Below are 24,543 nucleotides of genomic sequence, written 5' to 3'. Positions count from 1 at the left end.
TCTTGTAATGGACCAGGGTGGCAGGAAAATTATCAATCTTTCTGATGTCTATGGGAAAAGCCTGCCGAGTATTCTTTGTTTTTCTTGCGTGTTCTCTTCATGTAATAATGGCAGAACTGTTCTATTTTCTTAACTACACTCTCAGTAGGGATTACAGTAGTGTTAACAGTCTCACTTTCTATGTTCCAGATCCCCCCTCCCTCATATAGCACACTCCGAGAATACATGCTATCACCAAATGGATGGATGGCTTAAGTTCTGGATATTTGCCATCTGTTGAGCTCTAAGAATACTCGGCAGGCTTTTCTTACAACAGCTAGATTGAGGGCCTCTTTGCACCAGTTAACCTGTGTCAGGAGCTCTCAGAAAACCTTAAAGAATTTCAGATCAGCTTAACACCCTTCAGGACCAACTCAATTCTTTGGCTGCTGCAGTGCGCCAAAACTAAAGAGGCCTAGATCTCCTGACTACTGCTGAGGATGGGATGTGCGCCCTCCTCTGGGAACAGTGAGGCTTCCACACTAACAAATCAACAAATCAAACTGATTCGAGATGGAGCACAAGGGAGATGGAGACCAGATAAAAAAAACTCAATCAGCCTCCTCCTGTGGATGGGATGTTCCCTCCCACTCTGGGTCTTCCCCTTGATTGCTCCTTCTTATCATCCTCACACTATGTTTCTACCCTGTTTTTAAACGTTTTACAGAAATCCCTCCTGGATCAGGGCACTGCCATCACTGGGTCCACGTTAGGACAACGGCTACCCTGGCTAGGTCCCCTAATCTTGAGTATAGCCACTTCTCATCAACTGTTTTCGATTGATCCACCAGAGTAGATCAAGTTAAAACTCTCCTGTATCATAAAGTCAATCCAACTTATGACCCCTTAGATCCTGGGAACACACAGGAAGCAGCCAATGAGAGAACACCCCCCCCCCCCCTTTAAATCTATATTCAACGTCTAGAGTGAAGGCCTAATAATCCGAAACTCAGGACAGGAAAGTTGATCGGACTGATAACACCTGTGGGCTGTTAGGATCCAGGACCTGCAGATGGACTCTTCTATCCCCAAAGTTCCCTTTTTTGTTCTATAAAACGCCCCACTGCCACCCTTCATTTTTCTAATTAAAGGACAATTTGCTTCTAACGACGTCAGTCTCTTTCTTTTATTTCCACTTTGCTTCGATCAATCCTGATTTAAGAGTCCTCCCTAGAAGATACTGTGACCAGGCACTTTGATTTTTGCACTGCTGTGAGTGAACATGTTGCCTAATCGGTAGTAAATATTCGTTAATTGAATGTACCTATTCTCTATGACATTTACAAAGGTGCTTCCCTTTCCCATAACATACTAACACACACGTGTATTACTCGCACAGAACCCAAACTTAATTTCTATAGACAAAAACCCCTGGATGAGTAAAATTATGCTTTATATAAACCCCTAGCATAGAAAAACATGTAACGTGTGAATGACTATAAAGGCCCTTTCAAGGTTAAAGTGGAACCCTGAAGGGAAGGGAGGTGGCTGGCTGTGGACCCTGTGCAGTTCCTAACACTCCAAAGATAGTCCTAAAGAAGGGAGCGGCTGCAGACTGGAGATGTAGCTCGATGGTAGAGCACATGCCTAGCATGTGCAAGCCTTTGGGTTCCATCCCGGGCGTTGAAAAAGAAACAAAAGCAAAGAAATAAAGAGAAGTTACCCGAAGAAGGAAACAGCAACTAACAGCACTGGTTCTCAAAACACACCTAAAGGCCTCTGCGAAGCCCTGCAGTCAGGACGGGACCCTGGAACCCGGGCAGCGAGTACAGTAGCTAGACTGGCCAGGCCAGACCTCCCGGCCGGGCCCTCTACCCCACGCCTCTATGGTAGGCCCCGAGGAACCGGAAGTAAGCCACGCCGGGGGCGGGGCGGGCCGCGGAGGGGGCGGGGCCTCCTCCACCACCCCCTCTGCTGCGGACGGAGGCGAGATGGCGGCCACGGAGGGGGTCGGGGAATCTGCGCCAGGCGGCGAGGCCGGACAGTCGGAGCAGCCGCCGCCCCCGCCTCCCCCGCCGCCAGCGCAGCAGCCGCAGGAAGAAGAGATGGCGGCCGAGGCCGGGGAAGCGGCGGCGTCTCCTATGGACGACGGGTTTCTGAGCCTGGACTCGCCCACCTATGTCTTGTACAGGTAACGCCCTCCCGCGGGCCGCGGCGCCGGAGGGGCCCCCCGGGGCTGAGCGGCGCTGCCGGGGCCCGAGGTGCGCGCGACGCCGCTGCCGGGCGGACGGGGGCGCCCTCCGGGTCCGCTGAGCCCCCCGGGTGCGGGCAGGCTGCTGCGGCGGCGCTCTCCTTGGGAAGCTAGGGTGCGGTGACACTTCCGTGATCCCGCCGTGCCGCCCTGATCCGACCGCCGTGCATCGTCGGAAAGGTGCACTTTTGGTAGCTCGCTGCGGGGTCGTGCAAGTTAAATTGAGGCTAGGTGGGCTCGGCAGAAACGCTGTCAGGGCTCTCCATGGCTTCTGCTGAGTGGAGAGAACTTTCTTGCCTTTCCCTCATCTCGGCCACCGCCTGTGCTCCTTCCCTTCTGTCCTTTCCTTTCTGTGTTCCCTAGCTCCTTGTCAAAAACTGCTGCCTTCTGTAGTTCTACCTGAACCCTTCGGGTGACTCATTTGCCGTGCTTTTATGAATGAGTGAAAGCCATTATTGCAACGGTTTCTGCAGCTGAGTTACTTCAAATTGGCTGTGGGGTTCCCTAACTCTCAGAACTTTTCTGATTTGTGAATTATGTTCTTCGGGAACTAAATGGCGTTGTTTTCCATGCCCCTCTCCAGGTTATAGCTTTCATATGGGCCATTCTTTCCCCTGTATTCTTACATAAGGGATACAGTTTCAAGGTTAGCTTTGCTGTCCGTAGCTGGTTAGTATAGAGAAGAGGAAAAGAGTGTAAGTGAAGGATGGTCACGCTGGGCAGTTCATGGAAATCTCATCTAAGTGTCTGTTTCCATTGTGGTGGTGTTTGGAGACGACTCCCTGGATTGTTTGAATGCCTGCAGTATGCGATACGTGTTTTAAGTACTCAGTGTCTGTTACCCATCCTCAAAACAGCCTTCCAAAGTTGACTGGTGATGGTATCTTCTTCATTTTATAGATGAAGAGACTCGGACATCTGGAGAGATTAAATAAGTTTCTTAATGTCACACAGGAAGTTGTAAAGCTAATATTGCAAGGCAGTTGTCAGATTCCAGAGCCTTCTCACACCTCATGCGTGCTAGGCAGGCATCTTCCCACACCTCAGGCCCCTCACTCTGCCAGTATCCACTGGAGCCATATGTATTTTATTTTGTGTATGCCTGCGTGCCTGGGTGTATGTCTGTGCTTATGTAGCTGCAAGAGTCCTTGGAGGTCAAAAAGGGGCATCACAATTCTTGGAACTAGAATTATAATTTCATAACTTCATTATGAAATTTCATCATTTCATAACTTTTATAAGTTCATGTAGGTGCTTCGAACTGAACTCTGGCCCTCTGCAAAAGCAACAGGCAGCTTTTAACTGCTGAGCCATCTCTCCTGCCCCTTACTTTTCTGAATTCAAAGGTGGCTTTCATTTTATTTTTAAGAGTTTAAGATGTAAAACAAAGTTGGCCTGGAAGAGTCCAGTCATTACGTTAAGATCTCAGTAAGTTACTAGTTTGAATGAGTGATTGTGTCGTTAAACAACAACACCACTACCACTAGAATTGCTTTTCTTCTAACGTGTGTGAGTATAATGATGGGAACTTGTGTGTTTTCAGGGACAGGGCAGAATGGGCTGATATAGACCCAGTCCCACAGAATGACGGCCCCAATCCAGTGGTGCAGATCATCTACAGTGAAAAGTGTAAGTTTATGTTGATTAGGAAAATCTCTGTACGTTAAACTTCTAACAGAGTTGAAAATTTACAGCCACATAGCAAGAAAAGTGAGAGGTTTTTCTTTAATGAGAATCTGAATTACTTCTGGTGAGGGAATGCTATTTTCTCTGTCATTGTCTTAATATTTTGTTCAAGGAATGGAGATATTCTAAGTAGTGAATGTTATGTTATAATACATAATAGCTATTGTGTGGTTGTGCTTTTAATTTGCATTTAAAGTTTAACAAAGAGTTACTGTCTTAGTTAGAACAAGCTTTAGTTGCTCAAGTGCCAGCATTTTAAAACGTATTTTAGCTATGTAGTGCTAGCCGCAATTGAAATGTATGTACTGAACTTTTCTTTGACAAAGTAGCCTTTTCTTACCATGACTGTGAACTGTTTTGTAAATGGGAGGTCATACAAATGTTGATTGTTCTTCTAGGAAAGGGTAGAGAGATGAAATGCTCTTTTTGGAATTGTATGTGTTTATGTTCACATGTGTATATATATTTTTTCTCTCGGTTAATACTTTGGTTTTTAAGATCATTCTTTTTTTGCAAAAAGCATTTATTTATTCAAGTGCTGATTATTAAATTATGGTAAGAAATGTTTGAAAAGGAAGAGCAATGGTATGGGGCTTGCCATATATCAGGTATGAAAATGTAGTACCAGACAGCTAGTATGTCAGACTGCTATAGAAATAAGAAGGGATAAGTACTAAAGGTAAGTCATCAGTATAGATGAGGCCTTAATGTGTGATTAAAAAGCATGTTTCGCCGGGCAGTGGTGGCGCACGCCTTTAATCCCAGCACTCGGGAGGCAGAGCCAGGCGGATCTCTGTGAGTTCGAGGCCAGCCTGGGCTACCAAGTGAGTTCCAGGAAAAGGCGCAAAGCTACACAGAGAAACCCTGTCTCGAAAAAACCAAAAAAAAAAAAAAGCATGTTTCATGCTTTCATGAATGGCTTAATTCTGTTGGCTGTGTATTTAGATAAAAGCATAATTATATCACTATCTCATATCTTAATGAACATGAAAGTAAATTAAAGATGAATTAATGTTCTGAAACAAAAATAAGCTATATGCAAGTATGAGAGAGTGATCTTTGGTAGAGAACTTACTGGATGTGTGCTAGGCCCCTGGATTTGATTGCCTGTGGTCAAGAGACATTGTCAACCATCTGTAAACAGGATAAGCAAAGAAAATAATATTTAGTTCTTATTGTGATGAAGGCATTATAAAATTGGATATAAAGTACTCTATTAAGGAAAATGTTAGGGTATATAACTATATGAAAATGTTTTCTGAAATATCTCAACCTAATATTTTTAGAAGAAATAGAACTATTTACACAGAAATGTTTACCTCACTAGTGATGGGGGAAATGTAAATCTCAACTTTTTGAGATTTGTAAGGTTTCTTGGGGGCACGAGGGAGACAGAGTCTTACTTTAGCTCTGGCTGGCTTAGAACTCACTATGAAGATCTGGCCTTGAATTCGCAGAGATCCATCTGCCTCTACCTCCTGAGTGCTGGGCAGAGGCATTTTCTCAGTTGAAGTTCCCACTTCCTAGATAACCCTAGCTGTGTCAAGTTGACAAAAGAGTAACCAGCACAGTAAACTAAACCTATCAAAAACTGGAAGGCAAATATACCAAAGTTTAAAACTTATACAGTAGCAGAACCGTAAGCTAAAAACCAAACAACATTATGGGAAAAGATGCATTATGAAAAGCAGGACTGATAATCAGAATTTGGTAAGGAACTCTTAGACAAGAATAAGGAGACCACATTAAAAAAATGAACTGAAAAGCCACAGAAAATGAAAGTCCATTGGCCATTAAATAAGAAATCTATTATCATTAAGGATAAAAGATATGAAAAATAAGAAAGAACTTATGTTGACCTATGAATAAAGTGATGTCTAAAATTGAAATTGTCTTAAACTCTATGTATTTTTATGGCACATAGTAGTTTTTTTTTTTTTTTTTGGTTTTTTTTTGGTTTTTTTCGAGACAGGGTTTCTCTGTGTAGCTTTGCGCCTTTCCTGGAACTCACTTGGTAGCCCAGGCTGGCCTCGAACTCACAGAGATCCGCCTCGCTCTGCCTCCCGAGTGCTGGGATTAAAGGCGTGCGCCACCACCGCCCGGCCATAGTAGTTTTTAAATGGCTAGCATTTTTGGAAAGCAGTGTGATATAGCTGTAAAAATAGAAAGTACTCGGTTCTTAAAATTGAATGGTAAAGATTTTTTTTTTAAGATTTACTTTTATGCTGGGCGGTGGTAGCTCATGCCTTTAATCCCAGCACTCAGGAGGCAGAGCCAGGCGGATCTCTGTGAGTTCAAGACCAGCCTGGTCTACAGAGCGAGATCCAAGACAGGCACCAAAACTACACAGAAAAACCCTGTACCCAAAAACAAAAACAAAAAGATTTACTTTTATATAGATGACTATTTTTTGTCTGTATGTGTGTTTGTGCATCACATTCATGGGGTGTCTAAGGAGACCAGAAGATGGCATAGAAACCTCTAGAACTGGAGTTACAGGGGGTAGTGAGCTCTGATGTGGGTGCTGGGAACCAAACCAGGGCCTCTGAGGGAGCAGCAAATGCTCTTAACTGCTGAGCCATGGCTCAGCCCCCAAGTGCTGCTGCTAATACACATTCTGGGCTCACTCTTTCATATGGTATAAGGGAAGTGCCAAAGAGATGGAGTGTAGACAAGAGCAAAGGAAGGACCTGAGTTCATTTCTCAGCACCCACCTGAGGCAGCTCATAACCACCTCTAACTCCAGCTCTAGGAGCTCTGGCACCCTCTTCTGGCCTCCATGGATACCTGAGTACACACACAGTCGCACTAAATGAAAATAAAAACGTCTTTTTTTAAAAGGCTGTGTACCTAGGGTTAAGAACCTGGCCACCTGTCTTAAACTCTGGCATGCTCATCTTCCTGGACCTCTGCTCTGACCACATGATTTAACTCCTCTGTAGTCAGCACCCATAGAAAATGTAAATGAGGACAGTGAAGGCACTGTTTTAGAGAGAGTGAATTCTTACACACACTAGCACAGCATTTGGCTCATAGTCAGCACCAGGAATATCAGCTATTAAAATATGCAGCCGTTTTTGGAACAGCAAGATCAAGGAAACCACCTGTATATCTCAGAGAGAAATAGATTAAAAACAAAACTTATGAACTATATAACCATTAAGAAGATTTAGATGTTATAACATGAACTTTACGTAAGGTATTTGGGAGATTTAGTTTGACATTAACCTATAATACGTGTGGTAAGCATGATTAGACTTACATAGCTCATGCATTGTGTCTGTGATGTTGAGTATTGTCTGAGTGGCACTCACGGTCATTTGCCTCTGCTGTAACCCTAGCTCTTGGGAAGCAGGAAGATTAGGAATTCTAAACCAGCCCCGGTTATATAGCAAATTTGAGTCCAGCCTGGTATACATGAGACATTATCTCAAAAAAATTAATAACACAATAATAAAACAGCCCAACCAGCCAACTATTTGACTGTACTTACTTCCTGGTGTAAATGATACACATGCAGGTAACATACATGTAAGTGTGGTGGGTTTTTTTTTTTTTTTTGGTTTTTCGAGACAGGGTTTCTCTGTGTAGCTTTGTGCCTTTCCTGGAACTCACTTGGTAGCCCAGGCTGGCCTCGAACTCACAGAGATCCGCCTGGCTCTGCCTCCCGAGTGCTGGGATTAAAGGCGTGCGCCACCACCGCCCGGCTGTGGTGGGGTTTTAAACTATGGTGCTAGTGTTAAACAGAAGTGACCCTGATGTGCTTGTGTGCTCTGTCTCCAGTTAGAGATGTTTATGATTACTTCCGAGCTGTCCTGCAGCGCGATGAAAGAAGTGAACGAGCCTTTAAGCTCACCCGGGATGCTATTGAGTTAAACGCAGCCAACTATACAGTGTGGTAAGTGATAGATTTATTACAGTAAATTAATATTTACTGCTTGCAGGGCTCATGTTTGAGTCCAAGTGACTCCTTTTTTAACTGAATTTTAATTTTCATCAAAATAATATTTCACATATTTGTCTTAAAGTCTGTTGAATGAAAACCAACAATCTCTGCCCCATTCTTTTGTGCGACCAGAGTCCCATTCCCGTTTTCTTGAATTAACTTCTGTGTACCAGATAACACTGTGTTACTGTTTGTTTGTTTTGCATTGTCGACATAATTCTTTCTGTGAAAGCTGCAGAATTCAGTGCACTTTGTACAGCAAATGAATTATGCTTCCTGCTATCCATGTTCTTTAATGGATTGCTGAAGGGGGTGTTTTGTTTTACTGTTTTAACTTATGTTTATTTGTGTGTGTGCACAATGCACATACACATCACAGCACCCTTGGGAGTCAGTTCTTTCCACTGAGTGGGTATCAGGGATTGAACTCAGGTCCTTAGGCTTGGTGTCACCAGCCCTGTTTTTGTTTTCCAAAACAGGTCTAATATAGCCCAGGTTGGCTCCGTAGGTTGCTGAGGATGACTTGTGATACTGCTGTATCCACTCTGGGGTGCTGAAATTCCATCTGTGTGCTGCCCCCATGCCCCGTTTCATGCATGCTAGGCAAGCATGCTGTCTATTGAGCTGCATGTCCAGCTGAGATTTCTGTTTTTGTTTGGTTTAGTTTCCTATGTGCCAGTAAGGAATTCCTCTCCCAGACTCTGTGACATGTAAATATTTCTTTACTACTGACCGTGTCATACTCTGGTATCTATTCTACTGTATAAATCTTTTGTCTTTTACTGTTTTTTGATTTTTAATAAAAACAAGACAAAAAACCCTCAAGGTTTGATCAAGCAGCTCAAGCTGCCCATAAACACACAGAAATCTGTCTGTGTCTGCACACACGCACTCTGTCCTCAGTGTTGGGATTAAAGGTATAAACTATCACACTCAACTATTTTTTGTTAATTTACTTTCCCATTCTATAGAGAACATCCTTGAGTAGAAGAAAGCTTAGAAAAGATTGTGTGGATATAAGTGTTTGACATGGGCTAGGGAGATGGCTCAGTGGTTAAGAAACTTTTTGTTTGTTTGTTTGGTTTTGGTTTTGGTTTTGGTTTTTGAAAACAGGGTTTCTGTATGTAGCCCTGGCTTTCCTGGAACCCTGTCTGTAGCCCAGACTGGCCTCAGAGACCTGCCTGCCCCTGCCTCTCGGTGCTGAGATTAAAGACGTGCTGCTGTTCTCACATAGGACCTGGATGTGGTTCCCAGCAACCGTGGGAGCTCACCACCATCTGTGACTCCGGTTCCCGAGGGTCTTATGCCTCTTCTGCCTGTGTGCACATACGGCACACAGATATACGTGTAGACAAAACACCTAAATACATGAAAAAATCTTCTTTTTAAGTTTGAGATTCATTTAAATTTTTCTTTTGTCTTAAAGCCTTTAACTTTACTAACAGATTTCTACATTGGAAGCCTTTTTCCTTCAGAATTTCGCAATTAATTTCCTTTTTTTTTAGCCGCTGTTGTGGAGAAGATTTCTATTCCTCTTTTAAACCTTTTTTTTAGTGTGTATGAGTGTTTTGCTCGCATGTATATCTGTATACCACATGCATGCCTGTTTCCCTCAGAGGTCAGAGGAGTGATTGGGCTCCCCTGGAACTGGAGTTACAGGATGGTTGTATGATAAAGGCTGTCAAAAGATTACCATTTATTATCAATCAAAATCTATGCAGAAATAATGTTTGTAATGAATTACTATTTGGTGTATGTATGCAAACTATCTCTTAGAAAAGAACATGTCTTTTTTTTTTTAATTACAGAATGCCAGAGTCCAGAATGTTACCTGAAAATTACATTTTAGTTACTTGTCTTCCCATTCCTTAAAGCTCAAAACTTTACTTTTTCTCTGTTCTGTATTTGTTGTGTGCTTCTCTGTTTACACATGGAATGCTTGTTTCTTCTAGTTCTAGATGCAGGAATTTGAACAATTATAAGCTCTTAGATTGCTAACTTTTTGGCTGTGTAAAATAAGTACCAGACTATTGTCCGTATATTGTATTATTGTCTTGTAGCTTTGTTTGATTTGCTTACTAGGCAACTTGTGTGGAGTAATGAGAGTTTGAACGCTTGTTGTTTTTGCTCTAGGCATTTTCGGAGAGTTCTCTTACGGTCGCTTCAAAAGGATCTGCAGGAGGAAATGAACTATATCACTGCAATAATTGAGGAGCAGCCCAAAAACTATCAAGTTTGGTAAGAGGAAAGCAGGAAGGACGTCTGTCCCTCTGCTAACAGCATTGGTCCCTGGGAGCTGAGATTTCGTTATCATCTTAGTACTTTACACTAAACTGTTTCCTGCCTCCTGTGGTTGTAAGTTGTGACCTCAGGAGCAGCACTGCTACAGTGGTAGAAATCTGAAGATTGTTTTCTAGTCAGTATCAAAACTTGTATATTTGATACTTCATTTGTTTAACTGAAAATGTGTATTAGTCTTGTGGATACAGAGAAACTAGAAACGGTCTAAAGGTGAAAGTGAGTAACAAAACCAGTTATTTTTAGGAGCATTGTGAGAAGCATGATGGTAAAGGTTTTCATAGGGTGCGTTTGTAGCACTTCCTCCCACAAGATAGCATGGTTTGTAGTGTAGGGATCTTTATGGTGGGGAGAAAGGCACTCGTGTCCAGACATCCCGGGCGAGGACACACTCCCAGTGACCAAACTCCTCTCACCGGGGTGCAGGGACACTGATAACGGAAGGAAAGGACTAGAGTTGGGGTGGTGCTGCTCGCAGAGACTGGACCTGGGAGCAGACACCGCTGCCACTCTGCCTGTGTGTGTGGTGGGGTGAGAGTGGTGGGGGTAGTGGGAAAAAACGAGAAGAATGAAAGAGCGCCATGTGCCCAGGGACGTGCAATAATTCCGTGTGACTAGAAGACATCTCAGAGTGTGATCATAAAAGGTCTCATGAACATTGATACGGATTTGGGCTGACCATAGTGGAAATTTCCTTATGTGGACAGGCGTTGTGGGGGGTTGAGACAGGTCCTTGTTGTGTAGCCATGGCTGACCTGAAACTGAGTATGTGGACCAGGCTGGCCTTGAACTTGTGATGATCATGGGGTTATAGATAGGCATGTACCACTACTCCTGGTGATGCATTTTACTTAAGAAGATGATGTGATTAGATTTGTGTCTTAGAAGGTGTGTTAGTCAGCTTTTTGTCACGGTAACATGTAGGTAATCATTTGTAAGGAGAAAAGCTTTCACTTGGCTCATGATCTCCAAACCATGGTTGGCTGGCCCATTGATGTTGGGCCAATCTTGAGGCCTACATTATGGTGGGCATCTGTGGGGAAGGAAACTGCTTCCTATAGCAGCTGAAGCAGAGAGACAAAGGAGCTGGTGTCCAGACATCCCCTGCAAGGGCACACTCCCAGTGACCTAACTTTCACCAGGCCCTGCCTCCTTCCGAAAGGTGCCACCGTCTCCGAGCAGCTCAACAGGCTGGGGCAGAGCCTTTCCCACAATCATAGTCAGGATCCAAACTGCAGCAGGTTTATGGTGACAGCAGCGGAGGGTGGGCTGTAACAGGTTTGCGGTCTGGGAGGCTCAGGTGACTGCACTTGCGGAGGTTGAAGAGGCAGGTCACCAGATGTGGTCCAGCTGCAGGAGAAAGGATGATAGACTTGGGGACAAGAATTAGAAAAGTAGCCGGTTTTGAAGCTTACGGCAGTGTGGTGGCTTGAATGAGAATGTCCCCTATAGGCTCGTGTACTTGGACACTTGGTCCCCATTTGGTGGCACTGTTGGGAATGGTTAGAGGTGGTGGTGTTGGAGGAAGCGTGTCACTGGGGTGGACTTGGAGAGTTAAAGACTCGACATGTCCAGTTTGCTTTCTGCTTTGTGCTGGAGCTCTCAGCTTACTGCTCTAGCTGCCACGCCTGTTGCTGTACCTCCCCACAGTGATGGCCTCTCCTTCCCTGAGGCCATCAGACCACATCCACCGGCTTTCCCTTCTACAAGTTGCCGTGGTCGTGGGTGTTCTGTCACGGCAACAGGAAACAGCTAACGTAGGAAATAGCAGAGCATCTGCATGCTGGCGTGACAGCTGAGTGAATGAACAGTGGTGCTGTTATCCTAGAAGCTGCACTTTGGGAAGAAGGACGGAGTCAGTGTTGGGCAAGAGGGTTTGACAGGATATGGAAAACTAACTGTCTAAAGGGAGCTAAGAAGCTCTCTGTGGGGTCAGCATGAGTTGGTGATTAGATATGGGGCACCGTCTGCTTCCTGGAAGTGAAATCACAGCTGTGATGAGGGTGTGCAGGGAGAATGAACTCAGGGAGCAGACTGGCAGAAGGGCACCAATGGGTCAAGGGCAGGAGACAGGTGGGAGCTGACAGTAGAAGCCAGTGGTGGAGTGTGTGCTCAGCATCCTAGTACCCTGTGCTCAGTCTCTGGCCCATGCATGTTTGTGGCCAGGGATGGATTAGTGCAAAGAAAGAAGCTGAGAACTTGGACCACGGTTGGGATAAAGATTAGAATGGGGAAGAGCAATAAAATACAGATATGTCATCCTTGTCTGGATACTGTAGACAATGTCATTAGCATCTGTCACCCAGTGTTATGAGAACCGGAACACAGATCCAGCCAGCTGCTGCTGAGCACCCGTCAGTATTTACTTAGAATACATTTTTTTTTTTTTTTTTTTGGTTTTTCGAGACAGGGTTTCTCTGTGTAGCTTTGCGCCTTTCCTGGAACTCACTTGGTAGCCCAGGCTGGCCTCGAACTCACAGAGATCCACCTGGCTCTGCCTCCCGAGTGCTGGGATTAAAGGCGTGCGCCACCACCGCCCGGCTAGAATACATTTTAAATTGTCCACACTGCTGGCTTTCATTCTAATATAAGATGAGAATGCAAGTCCTGTACCCTGATTACTTGGTCCTTTTTGGTTTTGTTTTGGTTTTTGGATTTTCAAGACAGGGTTTCTCTGTATAACAGCCTCGGCTGTCCTGGAACTCACTTTGTAGACCGACTGGCCCCAAACTCGGGTCCACCATGCCTCTGCCTCCTGAGTGCTGGGATTGAAGGCCACCATGCCCAGCTGGTCCTTTTATTAAGTTCTCACCGTGAAACTATGCTGTAAAGTATTCCTCTCTTTAGTCTTTAGATCACAGAGTATCAGGAGAATGTTTTATTGTTTTGTTCTGAGAAGTCAGTTTGGTAAAACTTACAGAAACCTGAGAAAGAAAATGTTAGTAGTAGCCAGTGACTTGGGGAGTTCTAATAATAAATTTAGAAATCTTTCCTCCTAGGATTTTCTTACTGATAGTATCTTGCCTTCATAGTATGTGAGATGAGTTTTTAAGTTTTTCATCCAAGTAGTGTAGATTATTAATTGGGCATTGAATTACCCTTTTCATGTCACTCCTGCTCATTCGTATATAAATACTGTAATGGGTTTTTTAAAGGTCAGTATTATTCTAGTACATTTCACACACATGCAGTTCATAGTGTATACATCAGGGGTCTTTCTAGACTATTCACAGGTATGTGTTACCACGGTGATTCTGCTTTTTTCCTAGTCATGTAGGGATGGAACCCAGAGTCACACATACTAGGCAAATGCTCTAGTGTTGCGCTAACTACCAAGGCTCACAGTGCATTTTAGATTCTTGGGTGTGTTTAACTTTTTAGAGTAAGGAAAACTAAAAATGGAACCCAGTATAAAACACAAGTCTTTTCCTGACACAGAAATTTGTCTTGTGACAGAGTTGTAACTTGTCCTAGTTACAGATTTTCTAGGGCAGAAGTAAGTCCTGCTACAAACTGGTAAAATGAAAAGTCGCTTGTGTGGTGACATTTTGAACATAGTGATAACTGACTAGTTTTAAGTAGAGAATCATTGGACTGGGTGGACTAGTATCACATCTCCCGTTCATCTGTATGCGGTGCTTTAGAATTCCTGAACAAAAGTTCAGGCTGTGAGAGGATGACTGTACTTGCAAGTCTGGCCTGCGAGAAGCCATCCCTGTGTCCTCGATCCCTGCTTGTGTACATCTGTCACTGTGTACCTCTCAACTCCAGTGTGCCGGAACTCCCTGTCACGGTTAACCTCTTTCTGGCAGTCTTGAGATTGTACCTCTGGAATGCCCTTCTGCGTCACCTGGGGGGGCACGTGAGGCCATGTGTCAGTTCTGAGTTAACCTAAGCTTCCCCCTCTTCTTTGGACAGGCACCATAGGAGAGTGCTAGTGGAGTGGCTGAAAGATCCCTCTCAAGAGCTTGAGTTCATTGCCGACATTCTTAATCAGGATGCAAAGAACTACCACGCCTGGCAGCACCGACAGTGGGTCATTCAGGTATTGCCTTTCTGAGGTCTAAGGGTGCGTCGGAACGGAGCACTCACGGTACTGTGCGCGTACAGTTAGAAACCTGTTAAGATCCCTGAAACCTGGCATCCTTCATGCCAGTTTCCTTTTATAACCTCTATGTTATGTTAGCCAATAACTTCATATTAAAGAAAAGTAATAGTAAATTGAAAGAAAGTCGAGATTAGATTTACATTTTATCTTTTTTTGAGACAGGGTCTCATTATGTAACCCTGGCTGTCCTGGAACATAGATCAGGTTAGCCTCAAACCCGGAGATCTACCTGACTCTGTCTCCTAAGTGTTAGGATTAAAGGCATGTGTCCCCATGCCATCACAGTTTTTAAAATTTTATTTAAACATTTAAATTTCTTCATATTTAATTAGGGATAGGATACATTTTCTGAAGCTATTCAGTATCTTTTTTTTTTTTTTTTTTTTTTTTTAATTTTAAAAAGTCATTTTTGGGCAAACAGAATCTCATGTTGACCAGGCTGGCCTTGAACTTGTTATGTAACTCAAAGGGTCTTGACTTTTTTACCTTCTTGCTTTTGTTTCCCAAGTGCTGGAATTCCAGGAACGTACCACTATATTCAGTTTTATGTGCTACTGGGGATTGAACCCAGTCCTTTGTGCATGCCAGGCAATCTACCAGCTTAGCTGTACCCCAAGCCCTAGTATTTTTATTTTTATACTGAATACTGTAATCAGCTGGTTATGGTAGTTTCACACTTTTAATCCTAGCACTCAAGGAGACAAAGGCAGGCAGATCTCTGAGTTTGAGGCCACTCTGGTCTACATAGCAAATTCCAGGCCAGACAGGGAGACATAGTGTGACCCCCTGTCAAAAACAAAAGCAAATAGAAAAGAAAATTGTAATTACATAAAGCTATGTGTCACACACAAATAGACACACATGTCTGTCTACATACCATAACGACTTAAATACAGTATCACCATTGACTTTGAAAAGCTACCTCATGTATTATGTTTTTTACTGAATTGTCAGAGGTTCCGAATGAAGGGAGTACAAGAGACCCTTCAGTTACATTGTAGCTTTTAAGTTCCTCTAACGAAAGTTTCTTCTATTTTTACATTGGATATGTATGGCTTCATGTTTCCAATCCAATTTTTAGAAGACGAGATTATTTTCAACTATAGTAAGAGACAAGTGAATTATGAGAACTGAAGAAAATCTGTACATTTTTCATGCTAAATAAAATGGAAAGAGATACTATGTCCTCTCAGGTGTGGTGGTACATGCCTATAATTCCAGCACATAGAAAATAGGAGCAGGAGAATCAAGAATTTAAGGCCAGCCTGGGCTACATAAGACCCTGTCTCAAAAAACAAAAAATGAAAAAAAGAAAGTAGATCATGTCTTCAGTTTGAAAGTGAGACATACACATCCTTAAAATCGTGTAAGACGGGGATTGGAGAGAAGGCTCAGTGGTTAAGAGAACTTGCTGCTCTTGCAGAGACCTAAATTTGATTCCCAGCCCCACATGGCAGCTCACAGCTGTCTGTAACTCCAGTCTCAGCGGATCTGATGCCCCCTTCTGGCCTCCATGCATGTGGTACACAGACATGCTTGCAGGCAAAACATTCTTACACATAAGATTAAAAAATGAAGAAAAAAAATTAACAATAAATTATGTAAGCCAGTGTTTCTCAATCAGTGGCGTGTGGGGATAATCAGCAATATTTGGGAGTGCTTACTGTTTATGGTCACACAAATAGCACTCTCCATCATTCATCAGCACAGAATTTGTCACCAAAATGGTCTCTTAGTTTCTTACTTTCAATGTGACTTTTAAAATCAGGAACCAGCTTACTGGAATTCTTACTCTTACGAGTGTCAAGTAAGAAATAGAAATATATTAGGTTTTTCAAAATGCCCTAACCATAAAGTAAAACTTCAGTACAATTGTGTGGATTTCTCTACATGTATTTTAAGGTAATTTTTATCATGTATTTGCTTTTAAAAACTTACTTATGTATTTTGTTTGTTTTGTTTTTGAGACAAGGTTTCAATCTGTAGCCCAAGGTAGCCCTGAACTCTTGATCCTCCTGCCTCAGCTTCCTGAATACTGGGATAATGGGTATGCGCTCCCACTCCCACCTACATACACATTTTGTAGTGCTACTCTTTATTTGTTAGATATTAACCAAATTACATTAATTTGTGTGCTCGTAAAGTTACTTAGGCTTTTACTATTGAATCTGGTTATTGTTGGTTTTGTTTGTTTTCCCCTCTAAATTTTCTTTGATGACTTCTGTTTGTTTAGTTTGTGTCTTTGGGATCTATGGTCATTTTTTTCCTTTGAGTTTTGAGACAGTGTTTTATGTAGCTCAGGTTGGCCTTGAACTTACATGACTGAGAATGAGCTTGAGTTTCTAATCCTTCTGCCTCCACACCCCGAATGCTGGGATCACAGGCTGCTCTTCAGGTGTGATAACCCCTGTCTTCGGCCCTACCTTCTTAGCTTTGCGAACGTTTTGCTTATTTTTTGTTTGTTGTTTTTATAAATAATAGACCATTTCTAACTAGTTTTTTTTTTTTTTTTTTTTTTAACTTTTAGGAATTTCGACTTTGGGATAATGAGCTACAGTATGTAGACCAGCTTCTCAAAGAGGATGTGAGAAATAACTCTGTCTGGAACCAAAGACACTTCGTCATTTCTAATACCACTGGCTACAGTGATCGTGCTGTGTTGGAGAGAGAAGTCCAGTTAGTATTGTGCTTCACTCATTCCTTCACTAAAATGTCATATGAGTGCCTGTCATGTCTCAGGCACTCAGCTGCTGCACGGTCAAGGCTTCCCCTGGTCCTGCCCTTAGGGCATTCAGACGGGGCAGATTGGGAAGCAGCATGTCAAGGATGAGTTTGCTTGTGATATGGTGCATCTCTGTGTTGCAGTCCCTTGATTCCTTGACTTGTTGCTTCTAGAGATTATGAGGAAATCCAGCTTCATAATGCCAGGAGATTTCGTTCTGGATCTATGTTCACTAAAACCTGTGAATTTTAGATAGTCGTTCCCAAATGCCATGTTATTCTCATGTCGGGTTTTTGGCTGGACAAGTGTGAAGTCGCATTGTCCATTGACTGACTGTAGGTGTGGAGCGACACTCCTGGCCTTAAACAAGGAGGACTCCAGGTGTTACCAAATGTCTTTTGTGGCAAAGTCACACACTCACGGAGCGCATACTGAGAGGTGCTGTATGTAAAGCTGCAAGGAGAAGAGAGTTTGTTTTATGTCGATAAACATTAATAGTCTCTACCCTTATAACCTTACTTGTTCATTTGGTTTCAGTGTCTATTTCACACTTTCAGCAAGCATTGTTGGCTTTTGTTTTGGCTTTAAATTTTTTTTTTTTTTAGATTTATTTTATTTTATTGTGTGTGTATGAGTATTTTGCCCAAACGTATATCTCTTTATAATGGGTGTACCTAGTGCCCATGGAGGTCAGAAGAAGGCATCAGATCCCCTGGAACTGGAGTTATGGAAGGTTGTGAGCCACTGTGTGGACACTGGTCCTCTGCAAGAGTAACAACTGCTCTTAACCTCTGAGCCAACTCTCCCAACCCCTTTTTAAAATAGGGTCTTGCTTTGTAGCCCAGGCTGGTCTCGAACTTGAGAGTTTCCTGCCTCAGCTTCTTGAGTGCTAGGATTCCAGGGAAGCACCACCACACTCAAGAGTCTGTTCTTGACCCAAATAAATAGTGGATGTAAGAAGAGAAAATGTCATCATTGGGTTAGCTTTTAAAAGAACTAAAATACTGAATATTAAGCATGTGGAAAGTACATAATTGTCTCCTCACCCTTTAGGACTGGATCAGTGGCCTTCTGCTGTTAAGGAGAAATAAACAAGAATCTGAGTTTGCCCTAATTAAGGCAAATTCCCTAAAGATGGCAAAAATGTTAGTGATAGATGTGTTTATCAAGAATTTATAGTATTAAAATTTTAACTATTGAAACTATAGGTAGATATGTAGATCTGATTGTAGTTTCTTTACCCTTTTCCCCCTTATATTATAAAAGTAGTGTAGTATATTTATGGGAGAAAATTATACTGAGCTAAGTAAGTTTAAAGACAAGATTTTTTTTTGTATTTAAAAGTGCTTTTTTTTTTCATTTTACATACCAACCACAGTTCCCCCTCCCTCGCCTCCTCCTGCTCCCCCACCCACCCACCCTATTCCTATCCTACCCCATCCATTCCTCAGAGAAGTCAACAAAGTCTGGCATATCAAACTGAGGCAGGACCAAGGCTGAGAAGATACCTTCCATAGGGAATGGGCTCCAAAAAGCCAGTTCATCACTAGGGATAAATCCTGGTCCTGCTGCCAGAGACCCACAAACTACCCAAGCCACACAACTGTCACCTGCATTCAGCGGGCCTAGTTCAGTCCCATGCAGGTTCCTCAGGTGTCAGTCCAGAGTCCATGAGCTCCCGCTAACTCGGGTCAGTTAAGACAAGATTTCTTATTCTTGAGGTGGGATATAGTTTAGATGGTCAAGCGCTTGCCTGGCATTGCAGAGCCAAGGATTTGATCCCCACGCTGCATGAGACCAAGTGTGGTGGGGCGGTGCACACCTGTATCCTCTGCACTTAGGGGATGTAGGCAGAAACATCAGAAGTTGAAGGTCATCCTTTGCTGTCTACAACCTTACTAAAAAAAAAAAAAAAAAAAAAGACTAAGTGAAAAATTGTAAAAAGATTTTAATTCTCTCTAGAATAAGCTACAATTATGTATATCCTTCCAAGCTTTGTAAATACATTTGCAAACATTTTATGCACAACATTTTTCTACAGGTATTGTTTTTTGTGTGTATGCAGGGGTTTTGTTTGTATTTGTTTTTAGTTATGAGACACGTTTCATCTCTCACAGATGGGCTTAGACTCAATATATGGACTGAAAGGATTTTCGAGCTTCTAGTACTCCTGCCTCCACCTCTGAGAGCTGGAATTATAGGCCTGTGCCACCACACTGGTTTTCTTTTTTTTTTATTTGCTAGATCATAACCATATTTTTGTGCAAGCATAGTCTACTACTGTAGGTTAAGTATACTTGACCTACATTACTTGGGACCAGTCTTGCTTGAGATTTTGGAATAGTTGCATTGCATTGTAATTTATTATTAATCTTGTCTTATATACTCATGACCATTTTTATCTGTAAATTCCATAGCTTTGTTTTTTTGTTTGTTTGTTTGTTTTTGAGACAGGATCTCTGTACCAGACTTTTTCTTTGGGGCCACCAAATCATGACAGGGAGACTTTTTTTTTTTTTTGAGTCAGGGTTTCCTGTGTAGTTTTTTCGGTGCCTGTCCTGGGCCTGGCTCTGCCTCCCAAGTGCTGGGATTAAAGGCGTGCACAGCGCTCAGTCTGAGTTTATGCTTGATTCGTGCTAGCTCTTATACCGAACCTGTTTCTCTTCCTCTGTGTTTGCCTCCAAGCTTTTTACCTGTTTTCTCTCTGTGTCTCGTACTTTCACTGCTTCTTGTGTCTGTGTGGCTTCTGGCCCCAGGTGTGTCCCTGGCCTTCTCCTCCCATTTCTCAAGCCTAGATTTCTCCCACTTATTCTCTCTGCCCACCAGCCCCTCCTATCCCTCTCCTGACTAGCTATTGGCTGTTCAGCTTTTTATTAGACCAATCAGGTGCCTTAGGCAGGCAAGGTGAAACAAATACAACACATCTTTACATAATTAAACACACATCCTTACATCATTAAACAAATGCGGCATAAATGAATGTAACACACCGTTACACAGTTAAAGTAATATTCTGCAGCATAAATGAATGTAACACATCTTTATATAGTTAAATATTCCACAACAGGTCCATCGTGTAGCCCAGGCTATCCTGGAACTTGCTTTATAGACCAGGCTGGCCTTGAACTCAGAGATCCTCCTACCTCTGCCTCCCCAGTGCAAAGACTAAAGGTGTGTGCCACCACATCCAGCTCCTTGCCATTTCTTCTAGCTCCTAAGATGATGTCAGATTTCTTAGGTATAAGTTGATCTTTGATTCACCACCCCAGGTTACTGTACCAATAAAAAAATAAATCTCCTTGTTTTTAGCTAACATTTACTTCAGAAGGAAAAATGTTCAATATATTTTTAAGGTTATTTAGTGGTACTAAGGATCCACTCCAAAGTAAAATCTTTTAAGACTTACGTTTTTATTTGTGTATGTGTGCCACATGTGTGCAGGTGTCTGCAGAGACCAATGACTTCCGGTCTCCTGGAGCTGTGATAACAGATGTTTGTGAGCTGTCCAGCATGGGTGCTAGGAACCAAACTCAGGTTCTTAGGAAGATTAGGAAGCACTCTTCACCACCAGGCCATCTCTCCAGCCCTTCCATATAATTGAAAAACAAACCAAACCCCGTTTATTCTGTGTGTGTGCGTGTTTTGTCTGCATGTATGCCTGTGCATCACATGCATGCAGTGCTTGGAGCCGACAACGGAGGGCCGTGGACCCTGGGACCAGAGTTACAGATGGTTGTGCTCTATCTGCCATGTGGGTGCTGGGAAGCCGGAAGAGCAGTCACTCTGTTAACCCATAACCCCATTCCTTTGTTGGTGGGGAAGGAGCTCCAGTGGTACCAGGATCCGTTGGAGGACCCAAGTGAGTGCCTGGCAGGAGGGAAACAGGAAAGCACAAGTCTGGTCTTCTAAAATAGCGTTTGTTTTCCTCTCAGGTATACTCTGGAAATGATCAGACTAGTACCACACAACGAAAGTGCATGGAACTACCTGAAAGGGTAAGAGGCTGTCTTCACTGGCTGTGCATAAGAGAACCGCCGGGTGGGGGGAGGGCTGTGCATAAGAGAACCGCCAGGGGGCTGCCAGCAACATCACGGAATGTGCTGCATAGCCAGGTTCTAGAAGAGTGCTAAGGATTGCCTGTGTCGGTCCATCTAATAGTAGAAGCAGAGCACGGTTATGGTAATCCCCAGGCATCGTGCCCTCTGCCTTCCTCTTTTCACCTCCAGGCACACATCAACAGCGTTTAGAGCAGTCCACAGGAAGTGCTGGTGCATTTTAATAGTATTTATAACTCCTCTAGCCGTTTTACTTTCTGAGTGTTGAAGCCTCTAGACTTTATGTCAAAGAATGGACTACACACTCATGTGTATTCCTGTGGGCTCAGTACAGCAGGACAGAGTAAACTTGACAAGTTACTCCGATGGGTGGCCAACCTTTCTACTGCCAGTGTCCAGTGACAAGTCTTACTCTTAAAATAAGAAGGTTTCCCAGGCCTGGCCCTTGATGTGCCCAGAGAGCATGGCGTGGGGCCCAGTCACACTTGGAGAGGCACCAGGACCTGTGGTCCCCTAGATAGCTGAAGATTTGAAGAACTGTCTCAAACAGAGTCGGGACGTCTCTCCTGCTCTTTTCTTTCTTTATAACTTTAAGAAAGAGTTCTTGGTTTCTGAGGAGCCAGACAAGGCACGGTCGTTTTTATACCTTCCCAAGCAGAAGCAACGGAAGGGCGGAGCGCCCCGTAGTTAGCTGGAGGTCACAGGCCCCGCTGCCATGAAGGTGAAAATTAAGGGCTGGAATGGTGTGGCACTTGGCTCTGGGTAGCCGAACTGCAGCATCTGCAGGATAGTGGTTAGTGGCTGCTGTTTAGACTGTCGGGCCTGGCGATGACTGCACCCTGGTCCCCAAGAGTGGAAGTTCAAAGAGTGAGGCCGGTGCTGTGCCCAGTTCCCTCTCCCAGCACTGTGCCAGGCTCAGCCCCTTCCCTTCACCAGATACAGCATTCTGAGACCCCTCCTCACAGTGGTACCCAGGGACCTTGTTCTGTCCTGGGGACAAGGATGCTTTCCTTTTGGCTGAAACAAGGTTCTCTTGTTTTTGTTTTTCCCAACACATCATTGACACTCATTTGATAAGTAAAACTCATTAAAGTTCTGAGCATTGCCCCAAAAAAAGGGTTCTTTTCTGCTTTGTATACGTCAAGCAGTTTAAGTTATAAATGATAGTTTTAAAACTTTTTAAAGTGATCTCATTTCTACCAGGCTGTTCTCAGACTATGAAGCTATAGGTGACCTTGAACTTTGTATTGTCTCCCTCCACTTAGCAAATGCTGAGATTATAGGCATGCATCACCATGCCTCATTTCTGTGATGCTGGGGATTGAGCTCACTCAGGGCTTTGTGCATGCTAGGCAGGCACTCTGCCAACTGAACTACATCCGCAGTCCAGCTTCATTGTATTTTTAATTAATTTTGCTCAACTTTAAATCGCCCTTGATAAGCCCACATAGTTTACAGTTCTTTTTTCTCCCCAGCCTCATTTGTTCCTCACAGGTCTTCCCTTTCTTTTTTCTCAGTTCTCTTTCTCCTTCTCTTGTTTGTGTGTGCTCTCTCACAGTGGAGTTCTGTTTTGTTGTAGGATTTTGCAGGATCGAGGTCTTTCCAGATACCCTAATCTGTTAAATCAATTGCTTGATTTACAACCAAGTCACAGTTCCCCCTACCTAATTGCCTTTCTTGTGGATATCTATGAAGACATGCTAGAGAACCAATGTGACAACAAGGAGGACATTCTTAATAAAGCACTAGAGGTGAGTCGTCGTCATGTGGAACAGTGTCCTGGAGTCGGCTCTGCCCTTGCACTGCTCTTGGTCCCACTTCTGACAGTTTCTCGGGTTGTTTCTGCTTTGGGGCAGCACTGTGTTGGTAATGTAACCATTGTACGGAGTCTCATCTGCACGGGACCTACGTTAAATCACCATAGGTCCTTGAGGTTGAGCTATAACGTTCACTTGAATGCATTTTTATTTTTCCTTTGCAGTTATGTGAGATCCTAGCTAAAGAAAAGGACACTATAAGAAAGGAATATTGGAGGTACATTGGAAGATCCCTTCAGAGTAAACACAGCAGAGAAAGGGACATACCAACGAATGTATAGCAGTGAGCGTCGGACGAAGCGGACTCCGCTTTCTTTCCAAGGACCTCTAACACAGGAGCGAAAACTTGAGCGACCATCCCTTGCCTGTGCGCTAAAGTTGTTGCCCAGGTGCTGTTTTTAACAAGAACTAAGTAGGATACTCCTGTATGCTGATGCTCTTCAGACTAGCTCTAAGAAGTCAATTCTTGTAAAGCAAGGTCATTGGAGGGGGTGTAAAGGCCTTCCCATAAAGGAACTGCTGCTTTGGTAGTCTTCCCAACATTTAATCCAGTCCCGTAGAATCAACTCCTCCCAGAAGGTGTGTGTACAAGGCTTTGTGCTGGTAGTGACTGAAGGGAACTGTTACTGGTTTGCGGTGACTTCAGTCTTGGTGCATTAAACAGGGACTGCAGCTGTTGACTAGAGCTGCTGTGCCACGCTCACGGTATCTTGCTATCACTGTAACCAACTAATGCCAAAAGAAGGGTTTTATAATAAAATCACACGGATCTATAAAGGACAGTACCCTAGTCGTTTGGTTTTTGACTGTATACAAGGGGCATTCTAGCAGTTTAGAACCAACAAGGAGCCTAGTGCTTGGGAGGCTGAGTCAGGAGGGTTACTGCAAGTTTGAGGCCAGCCTGGACTGCATAGAGAGGTTCAGGCCAGCTCAGAAAACAGTGTGGCCTTATTTTTAAAAAATGACGCAAAAAAAGGGAAGAAAATATTGCTGTAAAATTGGTGGTGAGGGAAATGTAAACTTGTTAAAATGGGACTTGGTCCATTTTTTGCTGTAAGCAACAAAATCTACTCAAGATAATTTAAACTGTGCACGTATTCAACATTGATAGCTCACAGTCATTGCCTCATCTTCTAGAAGACTATCCCAATCCATGCTGTACAGTAATACAGTTGCTGCTGCCTGAACTGGAACTGGGGAACTGCCGTAGGAGGAATGAAACCATAGTGCCGGCTGCCTTCTCCAGGTCTGTGGCACCTTCTTCGGAAGCGTACCTGAGCTAACACTTTGAGTGGGGAGAACTTGCAGTATAGGTAGAAATGAACTTCAAAGGCTCTGAAAATGTACTTCCTCGGATTTTTGTTTCTGCCGTTGAGGCCACCTGCTGGAAAGGCCTTAGACTGGCTCGGACTAGTCTTTAGCTCCAGCAGCAGTCCATAAAGGATTTCAGTGTTAGAACACCAAACCACAGCTAATGAGATTACCGTGAAGAGTTTTCTCCACATGAACTTGGGAAATACTTCCAGTACAGAAAATACATTACAGCGTTATTAACATTTTAATATTTTAACATGTTACATCATTATTTGTCACTTGTAGGTCTCCCAAATCTCTAGTTTTGTATTTGAAATTCACCTAAAATACCTTATCTGTATTTTTCAGCAACATCATTTGATAAGAT

At 43.3% G+C, this 24,543-nt stretch overlaps 1 protein-coding gene across 1 annotated transcript; it reads left to right on the top strand.

The window, feature by feature from the left end:
* Positions 1-1,933: 1,933 nt before the first annotated feature.
* Positions 1,934-23,647, top strand: Fnta (farnesyltransferase, CAAX box, alpha). The gene is made up of 9 exons (XM_052751903.1): positions 1,934-2,170; positions 3,774-3,859; positions 7,700-7,814; positions 9,996-10,100; positions 14,079-14,205; positions 16,796-16,944; positions 20,923-20,985; positions 22,625-22,796; positions 23,027-23,647. The coding sequence occupies exons 1-9, from the start codon at positions 1,971-1,973 to the stop codon at positions 23,141-23,143; spliced, it is 1,134 nt and encodes a 377-aa protein (XP_052607863.1). The 5' UTR covers positions 1,934-1,970; the 3' UTR covers positions 23,144-23,647.
* The last annotated feature ends 896 nt before the right edge of the window (positions 23,648-24,543 follow it).

Source organism: Peromyscus californicus, unplaced genomic scaffold (genome assembly GCF_007827085.1).
Source record: "Peromyscus californicus insignis strain IS unplaced genomic scaffold, ASM782708v3 Scaffold_23__1_contigs__length_62951481, whole genome shotgun sequence".
In the NCBI taxonomy this organism is placed as follows: domain Eukaryota; kingdom Metazoa; phylum Chordata; class Mammalia; order Rodentia; family Cricetidae; genus Peromyscus; species Peromyscus californicus.
This window is presented reverse-complemented; position numbering and strand designations above follow the sequence as displayed.

What these genes read in the sequence shown, in the direction of transcription:
- Fnta (XM_052751903.1), top strand. Translation starts at nt 1,971, where the DNA reads ATGGCGGCCACGGAGGGGGTCGGGGAATCTGCGCCAGGCGGCGAGGCC. An exon ending in CCCACCTATGTCTTGTACAG is followed by an intron (nt 2,171 to 3,773) that starts GTAACGCCCTCC and finishes GTGTGTTTTCAG; the next exon opens with GGACAGGGCAGAATGGGCTG. An exon ending in TTCTTAATAAAGCACTAGAG is followed by an intron (nt 22,797 to 23,026) that starts GTGAGTCGTCGT and finishes TTTCCTTTGCAG; the next exon opens with TTATGTGAGATCCTAGCTAA.